This window comes from Sebastes umbrosus, chromosome 10 (assembly GCF_015220745.1).
Source record: "Sebastes umbrosus isolate fSebUmb1 chromosome 10, fSebUmb1.pri, whole genome shotgun sequence".
NCBI classification, from domain to species: Eukaryota; Metazoa; Chordata; class Actinopteri; order Perciformes; family Sebastidae; genus Sebastes; species Sebastes umbrosus.
In genome coordinates, this window is record NC_051278.1 from 25657736 (window position 1) to 25675506 (window position 17771).

The 17771-nt window shown below is 42.7% G+C and overlaps 1 protein-coding gene across 2 annotated transcripts in view; it reads right to left on the bottom strand.

The window, feature by feature from the left end:
- LOC119495603 (serine/threonine-protein kinase MARK1-like) overlaps positions 1 to 17547 on the bottom strand; it is a 34356-nt gene extending 16809 nt beyond the window's left edge. Inside the window, exons 1-3 of one of the 2 annotated variants that reach the window (XM_037782253.1) lie at positions 17156 to 17547; positions 13754 to 13954; positions 5060 to 5113 (exon numbers count right to left, since the gene is read on the bottom strand). In XM_037782253.1, the coding sequence (XP_037638181.1) occupies positions 5060 to 5113; positions 13754 to 13954; positions 17156 to 17206 (306 nt within the window). In that variant the 5' untranslated portion in view covers positions 17207 to 17547. The remainder of the gene's footprint in view (positions 1 to 5059; positions 5114 to 13753; positions 13955 to 17155) is intronic. The other variant, XM_037782254.1, reaches the window with a different exon arrangement.
- Between the last annotated feature and the right edge of the window lie 224 nt (positions 17548 to 17771).

Sequence of the window (17771 nt, forward strand, 5' to 3'; positions counted from 1 at the left end):
CCCATGCAGAAGGAGCAGAACAGCAGATATCAGACTGGGAACACTTACAGGAACTGGCTGGACTATTTCAGTCACAGCAGCACAGCAGCTGCTCATTCAACATGGAGATTATTGATAGGATGAGTAGCCTGGAAGCCCTCATCCCTCTAATGAGTGTGTGTGTGCGTGTTTTCTTATGCACAAATAGTACTTCAAAACCACATATCAGTAAATAACTACTGCTGTTTGTCAAAGGAAGTCAGTGAGAGACAGAAACACAGACCAGAGGGATACAAAGTGTCACTGACATTCGGACAATCTGTCCTGTCCTGTCCCGCCCTCGACTCCTGAGGTGCTGAAAATAACCGCCGTCTCTGTCTCTCTCTGCGCCACCTCATATTCATTCTCCACCATTAACACCACTAATGCACAGCTTCACTTTTATAAAGAAGAAGCCCATTTTAACTCGCAGTCGAAGCCACGACGGCCCTGAAAACGTCCATGAACATGTACATGCATGAATATCTTAGCGGCCTCAACATTTGATTTGTTTCATGATTCACCTCGGACAACAGTGCTGTCTGTCCCATCACATTCCACTCATCCGAGCAAGACCAAAGCTCCTGTAGCCCATGGGCTCCACAGCATTTCATTGGCTAATGCAGAGTGGCAGGCGCAAGACAGACATAAACAACAGCCATTAAGAGAGCTTGACCCCCGTGGTGGGCTTTTTTGCAACTGGCAGAAAATACAGTCAGAGTCAGAGTGTTGTTTCTGAATGCTTTCTGACCGCCTTAGAACTGTCACTCTCAGATATAGGCTAAGATAGTAAGACTGGAGGTTAGCCCCGTGGCTCCGCGCCACATCGAGAAAAGAGATTTTAATCTTCGGAGAGGCTGCCAGTGTTTCTGTCGCTTCATTTACTCTCTTCACTCTCTGCGGCCTGTTTTGCGTCACGGCTCTACCTTTCCCAAATGTGTCTCCCATTTTAACAGCAACAGGCTTTAATTCAGTCTGAAACGGCACATCTATCATGTCCGACTGGTCGATTATATAACCTTTAATACTCTGTTGATGCTGTCATTGTTGAAGCGATGAAAACTCTTATTTACAGATTAGGAAGAGACAGAGAGCGATGAGATGGGACGGGATGGTTGGGATGAGAGCAGTGTTTGCTCAGTGAGAGAGGGGATTAACGGAGAGGCCTATTTTAAGGCTAAAATGCCTAAAAACCCTGACAACGTCAACATCCCTGACCACAGATGACATGTGATGCATTTCCTGTGGCGGATCTAAGGCGGTGCTTTGGAAGCTCAGCTGACCTCATTTCCTGTTACGCTGAAACCACCACAAAGTCACACCAGAGTAGAGTGGACCATAAAGGAACAGACCAGAGCCTCATTCTAGCCTCATGACTCATTCAGGCCTCCGCTAACCTCTTATTAAAATTAAATAATCGGAGGGAAACAACAGAATGACAAAGATAAGCTCAAGTGATAAAAACAGATATTTTAGGATTTGTCTCTGCGATGTGAAGCCCACTCTAAAACCTCCTCAGAGATAAGTTAGAGGATGTTTGCATGTCTATATGAGTGAATTAATGGCTGCACACAGGTACAGGAATGCATCCATGTGCGTGACATGTCGCCAAATGTGACAAAAAAACAGAGGTTCTGCCAGCTAGAGCTAGCTTCTGCATAAACCAAATGATCTCCTGTGTATGTTTGTGTGTGTCATGCAGGCTTGTGTGTGTGTGTGTGTTGCTGTATAGGATCTGCCAGTGCGCTGGCTGTGCCTGCAGTGCCAGATGGTGCTCCCACAGCCTGGCTCCTCTGAGACCATAAAAAGAGCGAGATCGGTGGCATTTTGACGGGCTAACATGAAAGAGTCGCCGCTAACAGCGAGTGGAGGAGTGACGCGGCCAGATCAGACCACTGAAACCTCACGCACCCCACGCTGACAAACAAACAGGGTCACAAATAAAAAACAGCACTATAACAGTTTATAGTGTCCAAGAAGTCGGTACAAAACATTTAATCAACTCCAAAGCAGAGCAAGAGAAGGAGACAAGGTCATCTTAGACATTTTCAGATGCACCAAAGAATCCTTCAACCTCTGCTCTTCATGCTGAAAATAAATAATTAGCCACTATAGCCATTGTCTCATTCTCCCTCCCCTGTTCCATTGTATTCACTTCACAACAAGTCATTGCCAGTCATTTACCATCAATCTCAGCCATTTATCCGTTTTTTCCACACTAACTGATGACCCAGAGATACCAACGTTGTTTTTCTATTGGCTCACAAGCCTTGTTAGAAGTGCGAATTGAACGTCAGATATCTTCCACGGAGATAAACAAAACATTCATTTTGGACACGCCGAAATTTTTAAAATGAATAATCCATATATTTTTTTTTTTTCAGGAAAAGCCATATCATTTTTTTTTGGCACATTTCCAAAAGCTCTGTGGATGTTTTATTTAAAAATATATATATTAGTCTACATAAAAATGTTATTAATAAGACCATAAAAATGTACACTGTTGTATGATTTATTGTCCAAGAAACGGTGTTGCAGAACTACCATGAAAAAAAATCATCTTAAGCGAATTTGTGATGGATTTCTTAAATTCTACATCCATTCATTATTACATTTTCTTGCTACTTTCCCAGGGTGAATGTCACGATGGGGACACCCTCAGGGAACATAGTAAAATTCAGTCTAGACTTCTAAACATGAACAAAACAAGCATGTGGAAAGATGCTGAAATTACTGAGACGTTGACGTCACTGAACACCAAAGTTGTAAACCGTACCAAGTACGATTTTCCAGTTAAAAAGGGAAGATATTTATTATATTTTTTATGAATTTAAATACTTTGAAATGAAGATTGTTGGAGGGTAGAATGATCCACCGTGCTTCTGTAGATCCTCAAAGTCTGTTTGTTAAATTAGAGTGGTTTTTAGTTCTTGTCCTCTGGACCCATAGTTTTTTTATTCTAGCCATCCAATCTGACAATCATTGCAATCAACTGCAATTATCTGGCCAACCAGCTGCACTACGAACCCCAAACACCAGGAATGAAAACCACTGATTGGCTTCATTTTTCCCAGATATTATTTGACCAATCCAAGGTCACAAGAGAAAGCAAGCAAAAACTAGATTAAGGTGGATGTTCCCTTTAATGCATCCATAGTAGAGCTTTCACAAGGATAGCATAGGACACTCTGAGTCAATGAGACAATCGATTCAATCCAGGAGACGACTGCTGCATTATAAGACCAGCTTCTGCATTGCAGATTCTGTATACCATTACAGCAACCTATAGTGCAGAGCAGAGGACATTATAGTATACAACTACAAGCACCATACAGAGATAAACATGTCTTTACTCTCTGATATAGATACAAAAGCACACACCAGATTGAACATATGAATGCACGTGTACACGCAAACACCAACATCAACGTTCATACATGCTCTTACGCCAATAATAGCTCATCCCCTATGTAAAGCCATAAGACTTCCTCTCCATATTGACCCTCTCAGGTCTACTGCAGCTGACATCTGAAAGGCTCACTGAATAATTGATCAGAGAGATCCTGATTGGTCTGCAGTCTCACATGATACGTCTGCCTTGCCCATCACCGGGCAGCGGACAACCCGACCCCATCGGGCGTGTACGTAACCACTCATGACCTACACAAGACTCAAATTGGTGAAGTGAGTTGATATTCAGAATGCTAACGCCACACACACACACACACACACACACACACACACACACACACACACACACACACACACACACACACACACACACACACACACACACACACACACACACACACACACACACACACACACACACACACACACACACACACACACACACACACACACACACACACACACACACACACACACACAAACAATGCCTCTAAATGTTCATCACCCCACTGTGCGTGTGCAGATTAGAAAACCACACAATAGGCTGTTTAACAAAAGAGCTCGCACAATGACATTTATCTCAGTCAGATTAGATGAGTACAGAAGTTGGAGCTTGAAATTCTCACGGCGTCTTCGCACTGATTTGCTGAAGAATTGCAGTCGGATCCCATTAAGATCCAACACAAATACAGATTGGCTCGTGGAGAACAATGTCGGGAGCAGAATCATGCTAGAAACGCGATAGTCTTGTTTTTACACATCTACAAGTAGGCTAGAACAAAATTGTCTCACAATTATAGCCTGTTTGATTAGCCCAGACCTCATTTCCTCCAGTGACACTCATTGAGTTCACTCCACTCTGAAAAATGTGGGATGGCAGACATTTGGGGAAGCTAATTGTTGTTATTATTTTGCCATTAAGACTGCTTGCTGCAGCAATATTTTCTCACCCTGGCGGCTTGCAGAGAGATCATGGCCAAGAGGACCATCGAGACCGCCTTCTATGTAGGTGTGGTGGTAATAATGGTCCTTTATTACAGTCTAATGAGTCACCAAAGTGGTTGCTTAGCAATTTGTTTACCCTTCACGAAACACCAAAGTTAAAAGATGAGCTATGGTGAGCCATGCCACAATAACGCCATGAACGCCGAAAAAGAATTCCTGTCGGCCACCTGCATTATTTCGGGACTCACAGTAGGTGACGCTTGTTCACACTGTCACGACAACCGCTTTCCTTCCACGTGGTGTAATCTACCATGAGGATTGTGTGTGTTTAATCAGCAGAAAGAGCTGGATTTGGACCCAGTAATCAGGAAACGGTCCCTCGGTGTAATTGGTTATGACTGCTAGGCAAGGGTAAGTGACAAACAGGCAGGCGGGCGTATTTTTAGCTGCTCCTAACCACATACCAACAGAAAGCCAGAGGGGGGGCGGCGGGGGGCCTGGATTAAACAAGCCTTGTGGTCTCTCCTGACTACATCTGATTGTATTATGTAAAACAGCACATCCTGAGTTCAAAGAGCAAAGAAACAAGAGCGGCGACAACTCGGGAATGACTAACGGGAAAAACCATGAGCGCTGTAACCAAGACATTAATGTTACCATGTGGCCGTAAATAACACTGACTCACCTTCTGTAAACTGGTGGGATTCAGCTGGGTTTTGTCTATAATCTTCACCGCCACCTGGGGAGAGAAAAGACAGGAAGACAGAAGAACAAAGGAAGAGGGAGAGAGAGAGATAAAAGATAACAAGATGTCAAAACTAATCCAAGCTTTGTATTTGTGTTTATGTGTGTCGTACAGTGAAATCTTTACTATCCTCATTATTTCACTATTCTGTTGTGAGGCAGCTTTGTCAAAACATGTCACGGCTGAATCGGTTAATCTGAACACACCTTAAAGGGACTGTTTGTAACTTCTTACACATATAAATCTACCGGGTCGGGATCCCATGCGCGCTCGCGTATGTGCGCACGCATATGCGCGCTCGCGTGTGGCTGGAGTCTGTGCTCCTCTGCCTGCTTGTCTTCACTCACACACTGCGCGCATTCTCGCTGTCTCACTCCACCTCTACACGTTCATATGCGCTCACTCCACACTGCAGAAGAGTTAGTACCTCTGAGAATATCTAGTGAATGTACAGTGGACTGTTTGTGCAGAAATAAATGCTGCAGCTCCTCCAGACCAACAGAGGTTTCCCGTGTCTTGTGAAGTGACGGGGCTCCGCAGCGAAACAACATTATCGTCTCCGACCGGGTGCCAGTGTCTTCCTGAGGGCGCAGTCGGGAGGCGATAACGTTTCTCTTCCTGCTTCAGCCCCGGCACCGAACCGCTTTTCCTGCTTCAGCCCCGGAGGCTGAAGCAGGAAAAGCCAACACTAGGATCAGCAGTGATTCATGGAGAGACGTGTGTCGCCTCACTGTGTTGAGCGATGCTCGTTCATGTCTATGTAGAGCGCGCAAGCGCGAGCCCGACGCTGACTTTCGTTGACTTAGCGGCCACAGGTGTCGCTGTTAACAAGCATTTCTGAAAGTTACTAATAGTCCCTTTAAAGCTCTTCTATTCAGTAATTTCTGAAGAGATGAACCTTTTGATTGGCAAAGATAAAAAAGCAGATGTATTTGTTGATGATGATGAATATCAAATAAGAACCTAAGCACTTACTGTATAGGCTACAGCATGTAAATGCATCCACAGACTGTCCCTGTGTGGCAGCCAGGGCAGTGTTATGATACAATATATGGCTCTGCGGGTCGGTGATCTACTGTTGGCTGGGAAAAACTTGCTAGGCAGCAGTCTGAACCATCCATCTCAATAATCACCCCAAAGTGCACACTGAAACAGACCTGCTCCCCTGGCTTTCTGAGAGCTCAGCAGCTTTCACAAAGCAACTAGCTGAGCCACACTGCAGACTCACCACCAGTGAGCTCATACATTAATGCTGATGGGAGATTGACGGAGTAGTTTTACAATATAATGTAATTACACTGAATGGCCGTTTGATGTTGCACAAAAATGATTCAACAATTATAGTTTTAATAAGAATGGCTAAACAAATATGAATGCCACCAGTTTGTGGTCTAACCAAAATGCAATTACTACAAAAATTTGTATTTCAGCCTCTTTAAAAAGAGCGCAGGGCTCTGAGGAAGGCCCACTGTGGAGCTGCATGGCCTCTATAGGCCTCAAGGGGAGTTTAGACTCTTCAACTGTGTCCTTACAGACCATTTCACAGTGTTAAACATCCAAAATGTGTTGGTGTTTATTCTCTGCTGTGGTGTTTGTTAATGTCAGTAGAAATAAACTCAGATCCGAGCTGTTTTATAGTGACGCAGTTCCAATGAAATTGTCTACATATCGATTCTTACCATGTTTTGAGTATTTTGAGTGACACGTACTTAAAAACACCAGCATGCATACTAAATGTTTTTAATTATTTTTGAGTGTGGCGTTGGTGTAAAGGGACACTGTTGTTCCATAATATAACTCGCAACTAAAAAGGAGGAGCAACTCCTGGCTAATAGGCTAACAGAGTTTACAGCCACGCTAGTAGCTGGCTCTGTACATAAGCACAGCAGTGCTCTGAGCAAAATGCTAACATCAGCATTCTAACATGCTCACAATGACAATGGTGATGCTAACCAGGTAACTTAGCCTTTAATGATTAAAGGAGAATTAGTTGAGCGGCTCTCAAGTTATAAATACCTTGGAGTTGAAATCGATGACCCCTTAAAATTCAGTGTATGTGCACAAAGTACTAAGAACTAAAGCACTAAGTCTAATAACCTACAACAGAGGCTGATCTTTCTTAAGAAATTGAATCATTTTAGAGTTGAACGTTGTATTCTTCAAATGTTTTACAATACTGTTTTGCAAAGCGTTCTGTCTTTTGGTCTAATTTGCACCTTTGGTAATATGCGTGCTCAAGATCATGTCAAACTGCAGCGCATGATCGAGACAGCAAGCAGGATCATTGGGATCGATCAGGTGTCTGCAGCACAGCTGTATAGGGACCTTGTTCTAAAAAAAGCAGATCAGATCCTCAACGATCCTACCCATCCTCTCCATCCTCTCCATCAGAAATTCAAGAGGAGTAGCAGATCAAATAGCAGATTCCTGCAGAAAAAAATTAGAACAACGAGGTATAGCAAATCTTTTGTGCCGACGGCAATTAGACTTCTAAACGAGAGGTAAATAGGCTATAGCCCACCCTATAGGCTATTGTATACTGTTTTGGACGGTGTTTCTCTGTATACTAAGACTGTCGGATTGCACTTTGTATAGAGTTTATATTTTATATTGTGGAGGCTGTATTTTTTGTACTAGCGGTACTGTACTGGATGTTCTGCTAGTGTGTGTGTGTGTGTGTGCTGGAGGGGGGGAGTGTGCATGGGACTGCGCTGTGCGGAGGATCCTGGGAAATGTTAGGTTTTTATATGTTGTTATTTTATGAGACGTGTATATGACCACATAAATTTCCCCTTGTGGGATAATAAAGTTGACCTTTGACCTTTAATGTGGCTAAGAATTGAACATTTGCATAAACAGTAGGTTATAGCCTAGCATGATAATTTCTTATATTGAAAGGTACCCTGTGGAGTTATGGTTACATTCTTTGTTACTCACTAAAACACATTGTGTGTAGCCTTAGCTCTTACAAATATGTTGAATGCATTTCCAGCCTCATAAAACAATTGCTTTTTAAGTATTCTAAATCCAGCATTATTTTTACATCCATGTTTACTAGCTGAGCTAGCCGTCTTCTTCTTCCCTCCCTTTGACGACGCATTGCAGCATATCTTGTCCTGTTATCGCCACCTTTTGACCTTTTAAGTGTGAAACCATCGGAAGGACTGTGCATTGCCCATAGAGTGTATCGCCTATGATCGCGTCACACACATACGTGTGCATCCTCATGCAAGTCACTCAGAGGAACAACAGCAGGGAACCTATAAACTGCTCCAATATAATATTCCATTGCCAATTAGTACTGTATATAACATATATGGGTAACACATGGGTCCGCAAATTTCATGGTAATTAGGTGATACTTAGCAAGTAACCTATTTTAAATTATTTTGAAATTACTGCCAAATTACTCCAATATTTACCTCAAAATTGATCTTTTGGTCTTGACTTGGGACTTGACTCGGGACTTTTATTATTATTATTTTAAATCTATCATAAACATTACTTAATAGTTATATTCCTCTATTTCCCAAAAAGCAGTAATAAATAGCTGGTAATTTATTTAATACATTTCCACGAAAAGAATACAAAATTAAAATGATATGCTTTATTTCCATGTCTGCTGGTAAATAGATAATAATTAGCAGAAGAACTTCTTTGAAATTTCTTTAAAAAAACTCCCTGAATCATTACAATAGCTACCAGGTTACATTTGTGTAGACAATAATTCACACAATGGTGAGATGTTTTGGTTTTCCACGTCTGATGAAGAGCAGCGCACAGCCGCTTCTCAAGCCTCAGGGCCCTATTTTAACAATTATATGCTATTTCAGCATATAATGTTTAAACTATGTTTATAATAAATGTAATTTTTGATACATTTTGAGGTAAATATTGGGGTTATTTGGCAGTAATTCCAAAGAAATTTCAAATAGGTTACTTGCTAATTATCACCTAATTACCATGAAATTTGCGGACCTCTAAAATGAAGTGTTACCCATAAGTATAACGTGCGGGATGGGACACTGAGTATAGCTAAAATTTTTAATGGACATTTTGCAGCTAAAAAGTAGCCTAGTGGTCACAGATGCATACTATGTAGCATAATCACAACGTCCCCGGTTTGACTCCGGCTGTGGACCTTTTGTTGTATGTCATCAACCCCTCCACATTTCTTATCAGCATCTCAACTCTATAGGCTGCTATGGAATAAAGGCTGTGATGACGGGCTCTTGAGCAAAGCATTAAAGGTTTTCCATTCTATACAACATACTGACAGTATTAAGTATAAACTTGGTACTAATTTTCATCATACACTATGTTGGCAACATACAGCTCAAGAAACTACGGGTATTGATATTTGCAGAAAACATACAGTACATTTTATAATAACAGCAAATACTGTAAACTTGACAAACACCTAGTGAAATCTTTTTTCAAGGATGTATTAGTTGTTTTATTTCTGAGCTGAATCAGGAGCCACTGCACCACTGACTGCTGCTTTTTCTCTTTTTTTGCCCAATAGTAAGCAGCAGCAACAGGTCCTCTATCTCGAAAATGTGTTGCATTGTGAAACTATCAAGACTCCAGACTTGAGTAAACTTAGCTCACTTTGTCTTTTGTCCTCCTGTATGTTCAGCTGTTCAATAAGATTCTGACACAGATTGCAACCCTGACCTCTGACCTCTTTTTAGAAGGGAGGAAGGAGAGGAACTGCCTTTAAAAATTAATGATAGCATTATTTAGGATTTATCATAGCAGCATTGCTGTGACTCCAGCTTTATGAGAGCTTATGCTCCAGTGGATACAGACTCAGGATCTAATCCCAAGCAGCTTGTTAAGGGGGAAAACCAGGAAGCAAATGCTGAGTCACGGTGGAGAGAATGCAGGTTATTCAGCCCGAGCAGGGTTTCCCTAAAACCTGTAATACAATTTAATTTCAACCAAACTTGTAAACTAAACTCCATAATGTCTGCACTGTGGTGGCTGAGAGTCTAGCAGGTAGAAGAGAGAGCGGAGTGAAAGACCGCAGAGAGGCTCGCTGTGTGTAGACACGCAGTACGCAGGTGGTGTCTATTTGCAGCCCATCTTAGGTGGGCAGGTGCACAGACAGGCATCACTCCCCTCCTCTCTGCTTCCTCCTGTCATGGACAAAACTCAGGTGGAGGCGTGCATGGGTGTCCGTGCATGTGCGTCGACGTATGCCTGCAGGTGTCGGAGCTGTCCTCGTGTGTCACTCTATTGTTCCAACTTCCCTTCGCATGAGTCAGACGCTACTCCGTACCAACATTTCCCTTTTTTGTTCTCAGATCGAGAGATTTGATGAACGAGCGGATGGCACCACATCATATGCCAGCGTCTGTGTGCATGTGGGTGAGTGTGTTGTTTTCTGTCTAATGGATTTGAGGGGTGAATAATTCAGTTCCACAGTGACAGAAGGGCAACGTGCATCACTGTTAATTATTCAGCGCGTTCGTAACACGCAGCCCATATGCTCTTCACCGTATGCAGGTCTTGTGATCGCGCGCGCATTTCAAACACGTACACGTGAATATTCGGCCGGAGGGGAAGACTTAGTCATGGCATCACTTGTGCGCTGAAGAGCGTTACATGTTCCTGTGCACTTTGATTTCCCCCACAGCTCTTTTTACATGACCGCAGGGTCATGAAGTCTGTGCACTGAAGGGAACTATTGTAGCAGAGCACAAGGTCGTATTTCATACACAGAAAAGAAAGGCCTTACTGTTGCTAGAATATATGAATATGCATAAAATGTGCATAATATTATTTGACTGTCAGAAGTATTTCTTAGCTAGTATTGTGCCTACTCTATCCATCAATAGACACACATTAACTATCTCTGTATACAGAGTAACTTATAACCCATACAAAATGTTTCATTCTTTACACTACAGTGCATACAGAAGCCTGAACACACAGTATACAGCAACAATTTGACCTTCATATACAATACATGCTTCATATGTGTACAAAATCTATGTGCACATTGAGTTCTTTCTTATTAAGATTGAGGGTCGAAAGATCGAGGGGGTCGTACAGCTTTTTAAGTCCTCTAAGGCAGATGTTTGATTTTTGGATCTACTACATCTAGTTTTCATACCTACTTGCCACATAACATCTGTATGTTCATGTTTGCTCATCTTTGTTGTCTTTGTTTAGCTGTATGTCTATATTTGGGTCTTTCAGTACATTTGTTGTGGGTGTGAGTGCATAAAGAGCTGCCGGGGTCAAATTCCTCTTATGTGTCAACATTAGAGTTGAATAAGGCTGTGTATAGGCAAGATTCTGGCGATACGATGCGTATCGTGATACAGGGGTTACGATTCAATATATTGCGATACTGTAAACAAGGTGATATATTGATTTTTTAAATATGATTTTAGGAAAACTAAAAGTATAAAGAATATAAACGCATAAAATCTGAGTTTAAAAAAAAAAGTTGACTTTTTTATGCAATCAGAACAGTGGGCTCAACATTTGTATTGATCAAAGTCCCGGTAACATCCAACATCATAGGTACTTTTTGTGAAATCTGAGCCGCCGTCTGCCACGAATATTTGCATGTAAACTATTAATAAAAAATCAATAGTGTTTTTGACTATTGATACAGTATCACAACCCATAATATCACGATACTCAAGTGTATCGATATTATCTTACGGCCCCAGAGCTAAAACGTTCGATTAATCGATTAGTTGATCAACGAAAGATGAATGGGCAATTATTTTGATAATCGATTAATTTTTTCACAATTTCCTTACTTTACAAAACAATAAGTTCTTCAATTATTAAAACAATCTGCAAATTAATCAATACCAAAAATTATCGCCAGTTGTAGCCGTAGTCAACATACTTTTTTTTCCTAATACTGCTGCAGTGTATATATCATAATATGACAATATCAAATAATCAAATTGATCGTCAAAGCAATTAACTCTGTTCCACTGTTACGCATTACATTAGATAAAACTCTTCACATGTAAAACTTTTTTTTGTATTTTTGGAATAACTAATTTTGACAAAATTCTGTAAAACAATAACATGATGAGGTCATATAATTTACAAAACATCGCCCCTCCTTAGTGGTTGGGAGATGAGGGCATATGGTAGAGGCAAATGTTTCCATCAGTGCAGCTGAGCATATGTGTGTGTGTGTCAGTGTGTGTGTGTGTGAGGGTGTCAGGGTGTGTGTATGTGTGTCAGTGTGTAGTCACCCTCTTCAGTAGATAGAGGACACTGTCACCTAGAAGTGACTGCTGCTCTGTCTCCACAGAGCTCTTTTTGATGTTTTTCTACAGAGGTAAACCTTTTTGTTTTGTTTTAGCTGCCTGTAAGAGACTTGCTGGGCTCGAGCTCAGATAGTGTTGTTTTTTAGTGGGTTATGTTCTTTCCACCTGCTCTCTCCCTCTCTCTCTCGCTCTCGCTCTCTCTCTCACTATGATCCATGTCTTTGCATTCTGATGAGCCAGCAAGGGCACTCAGGCACACAGAGCAGCGGCTGACCTTCTCAGCAAACAGTGGGCAGCATAACCAATATGCCTGTTCAACATTAGCATTAAAGGACGCAGAGTGGATCAAACTGTTACTGGTTTGACCTGGGAGGATATCCATGCCCTCCATGCTCTGATATGACCAAGAACATAATGAAACTCAGAAGATTAAAAGATGCAAGTGGCTAATAAATAGACATGAGAGGATATCTGAGGTGGATCAGGGCTGTCGGTCCTGCAGAGTGAAAGATAGCGAACAGATAGCAGGTCACTGTTTTCTCCTTAGGGAAACAGGAGCTTTAATTACAGACATACCAAAGCAAGATGTCTATCACTCTGACAGGTCAGCAGTGTATGACTGTGTTTGTGTGAGAGAGGCAGAAAAACAGACAGCTTGACCTGACCTGACCCGGGGAGAACTAACATGGTCAAGTACAATATTGTCACGACGGGAGATTATTCATTCCCCAGAGAGTCAGAACAGGCCAAAAAACTGGGTTTAACTTGGAGCAAATCAACGTCTCTCATATACAAAATATCCGTTCCAGCAAAAATCTCTCTGTGAAACAGTTGATGAAGCAAAGAAATATGACACCTTTACTTTGTTATCCTGGTGGATGCATAAAATCATAACTCAAATGAGAAATGAGCAGATGAGAGATGACCTTAAGGAGCTTTCTTGCATTGTTACCAGAGCTTACTGGAGCTTACCAGAGCTTGTTACCAGAGCTTGTTACCAGTCAGTTAATCAATTGTTTTTTAAGCAAAAGCGCCAAAAAAATTCACTGGTTCAAGTTTCTCAAATATGAACATTTGATGGTTTTCTTAATCTAATATCTCAATATCTTTGGGTTTTAAACTGTTGGTCAGATTAAACAAGTAATATGTCAACCTGGTGATGTTGTGATGGACATTTTTGACTATTTTCTGACATTTAATATTCATTTTTTGAGAAAATAATCAGCAGATTAACCGATATTGAAAGTAATAGTAAGTTGCAGCCCTAATTATTAACATGTAGCAATAAAAGAATGAGGCTGACGTAGGTTTTGGGATGTATTGATATGGACAAAACAGTAAATACCTAAATGATTGAGAAAATAAAAATGTAAACCTGTCTCACCTCTCGTCCAGTCAGGACATGTCGTGCCAGCTTAACCTTGGCGAAATTCCCCTTCCCAATTGTCTTGAGGAGGCGGTAATTGCCAATATGGGGGTGCTCCTCCGTGGAGGTGAAAGAGTTGCGGCATCGCGGCAGGCTGTGGCGACTCGCAGACTTCGTCGGGGGGACCGGGGGTTCAACGAAGCCGTCAACCGACGAGTGCTGCGGGAAAAAAAAGCCACACATGTCAAAATCAGCAACATCCTCATTCCCTAACTGGAACTTTGATTTATACAGACACCAATACTACAAGTCCCTGAACCTCTCTGGCTTTTTGACACACTCATTGGCTGCACACAAACAATGCAGCAGAGTGCTGCAGTGGAGGTTTAGTGTGTGCCAAAGGGTGGATGTTCGCTGTGCAAACAGAGATGAACCCAATTAACCTAGATCCAGATTCAAGAAGGAGATCCTATGTTTACATGTATGTATGTGCATATACTGTATACTGTAACTACATTTACATGCAAACACACACCTGCATGTAAGCCCAAAGAGGAACTGTGTGGGAGAGAGGCAGTTTCCCTCCTCTCCCTCTGTGACCCCTTAACCTCCAAAAGACCTCATCAGCCACAAGACAAGATTCAATAACAAAAGACAGTAAACTCCTTTGACTTTGTGAAATGTGCCGTACGTACAGAGTCAAGAGTTATAACAATATTACCGGCTCCACGGTCAAACCCGCTAACAACAAGTGTCCCTGTGATATAGCATGTGAAGGTGAATTAGGAACAGCTTGCTATAAGTACAGCGCTGGCACAGGCTGCGCGCAGTCCCTGCTGGTCTGTTTCCTCTCCTCCACGACAGCTGCTGATGTCAGTCCAGGTCAGAGATCCCATGATCCTCTGCTCCTGAGCACCACACCCAGCCAGCCAGAGAATAAAGCCTCGGTCTGGTTACCCAGGCTCCCCTGCTCCCGTTTCACCGGGGGAAACGCTACACCCTGCAGGGTGCGCATCACCCTCAGCTACAGTAGCATAGCATACATCCTGACAGAGCGAGAGCTACGCTGCAGGATTCAAACAGTCCAAAGTGTCAAAGTGTGTGTGTGTGTGTATGTGTGTGTGTGTGTGGAAGGCAATGAGAAATTTTGACTAGATGCCAGTCAAAGTCAGCATCCTTGTTTCTAATGCACCAAAACCCTTCTTTAGATCTCCATTGCAGAGAAATTTGTGTAGCTTGCACTGTCTTTCTTATATTTGCAGCTGGTAAACGTCAACATTAAAGTGACTTTCCATCAACTTTAAATCAGACCTGTCATTGTGGCCAGTTCATCTTTCACGCACTCATGCGTGTACACAAAACACACTCTTGGCCTGGCTCCAAATTCTGAAAATTAACCGAGAAGCATCCAGACAAGCAGGTGGTTTGGAGAACTTGATTAACACACAAAGTTTGGTTCACTCACCCATCCATTAACTTCCAACCACTGGCGTTATGTCTTCAGGGCAGTCAGACACTAAAAAAAATAACACACACCATCCTGCGCAGACACACACACATATATAGCCATAAAATAAGAAAGCCAGGAGAGAGCGTCTTCTATTTTGCTGCACTTAAAGCCTCTTGTCTCTCTGAGTAATAAGCTGTTATGCAATGCAGTTCAGCTGCTAGTGGGCCCTGGGGCTGTATGATGGAGTCGAGCAGAGGCAGGCTAGGCTGGCTGGCTACTGCCAGGCAATGCTTTAATAGTCTATGTCTATGAGGCCTAAAGCAGCATTAGACTGTTACATTAGCGCTGATGCATTTCTGAATACTGGCAGAGAATGACCAGAGAGCTGATATCATTAGGGTTGAAGTTTGGGAATGCATTTACAAATTCAAATGTTATGACCTGAAGATGAATAATACACTGAAATGGAGAGCCAAAATAAAAGCCCTATCTTTAAAGCTTGAGTAAGCAGAATGTTTTTGGCATCATTGGGCAAAAATCTCATAACAATCTTTCATCATATTGTAATTCAAGTGTTCTGAGAGATAACTAGACTTCTGCACCTCCTCATGGCTCTGTTTTCAGGCTTTAAAAAATCTGACGGGAGACTTTGACCAATCACAGGCCATTTCAAAAAGAGAGCGTTCCGATTGGCTGTGCTCCGGCTGGTGGGCGGTGCTTGGTATTTCCTCAACTGATGGCTGCCGGGTCACAAACTTTCTCATTTACAGCTAAACAGTACACTACAAGATGTTTATGAAAACCTTTGAGGCGAGATATAGTCATTACAGTAACAGAATATTGATTCATATTTGATCAGCGCTGCCTAGTTTGACCGTTTGAACTCCGAGTGATTGACATCTGCTCAGAGACAGCAAGGCTCCAGCTCGGCTCTGATTGGTTGTTTTCCTTCAGTCTGTCCTCATCTTGCAGATGCCCTTAGGAGCACACCGGAAGACTTCAGATTACCTGTCTCATGCACTATACTGTCAGGATATAGTGACCATTTTATACAAATAACTTGCTCCATTTCTACCCACTGCAGCTTTAAATCTGGGAATAACCTTTAAAAAGCTTCCAGCTGTTTCCACAGCTTGTAACACAATATAATATAAGGAGGCTTTAGTCTGTGTCTAGTCTTGTTTCCAGGAAAAAAAATCTAGATATGTCAGAGCCTGTCAGCAGCAGCAGCCTCCATCCAGCAGTCCTCATTTGGCTCCTATGATGATGCTTTGTGAGTGAGTGTGTGTGCAGCAATGGCCGTTCATAAACATTCCTCCACACAGTGAATGAGCCATTTAAGCCATTTCTTTAGCCTTGTTATTAATAAATACATGTCTGTATCAGAGTCGTGGCAGCAGAATGGTGAATAATAACACGCTCCCTCCTCCTCTTCCTCCTCCTCCTCCTCCTCTTCAGCACACTGAGCGTGCAGTTACACCAGGGCCCAATAGGTGATGGATATGTCACATTGCGATGCTATACCAAGCGTTGCCATTGAAAAGTAGGGCAACATCCTCTACCCCCACCCTCCCTAACCCTAAATATTGACGTTGTGGACTAGAAAATACCCCCCCTTGGTTGCACGAGTGGACCATTTTCCTCTCACACAGGCCACACATTCATTCTGTGTGCCATTAAAGCTCAGCATACTGACGCAGTGCGTTATGTGCATGCTAGCCGGATTGTGTCCAGAAAACTAGGGCAGACATATAACCAGAACTGCACCTCTTATTCTATCTTATTCTAGGCTCTGTGGCTTTTATTCAAGTCAGAGAATAAAAGACTCAATGGTGGAGTCGCTCTGCAACACTATACCCCCACAAAAAAAGCTGTAAACCTGCACCAAACCAGTGCACCAAATAGCCACCTAGCAGAGTCATTTTTTTATCCCCTTCACCGGCGTCTCTCTGTGGATAACAAGCACTCACGTTCTCGGTGTCACGCTCGTTCACCGTGGGCAATGGCGTTCTGGTCGACATCTTGTGGTGCTTCGCAGGCCGCTCAGCGATGCAGCAGGCTGGGCAGAGCAGAGCAGAGCAGAGCAGAGCAGACACGGTCCTCCAGGAGTCTCTCCTCTACATCCCCTGGAAACACACCGCCGACAGCGGCCCGCTTTACCGCAGCATTACGCGCTCAAAGGCCCCACCAGCCGGACAGACACGCCAGATTCTCTTCTTCTTCTTGTTGGCTTTGTGTGCACACTTCCCCTCAGGTAGGCTATAGTGGCAGACAGAAAAAAAGGAGGAAAGAGAGACTGAGAGAAGAGAGGAGAGAGAGAGAGAGAGAGAGAGAGAGAGAGAGGTGGGCAGTCCAGGAAGATGCGTCGGAAGTGGACGGGTCTGCGCAGCGCATCTCAAAAACCTCCCACCAGGAAGGATGGAGGGATCTCTCTCTCTCTCTGTGTGTCTCTCTCTCTCTCTCTCTCTCTCTCTCTCTCTCTCTCTCTCTCTTTTACACACACACTCTCCCTTTGTCTCCTCTTTATAGCTCATTATTCAAGTCACCAGAAAACAGTTTAAGCACACAGTTGGAACAGTGTTGGTC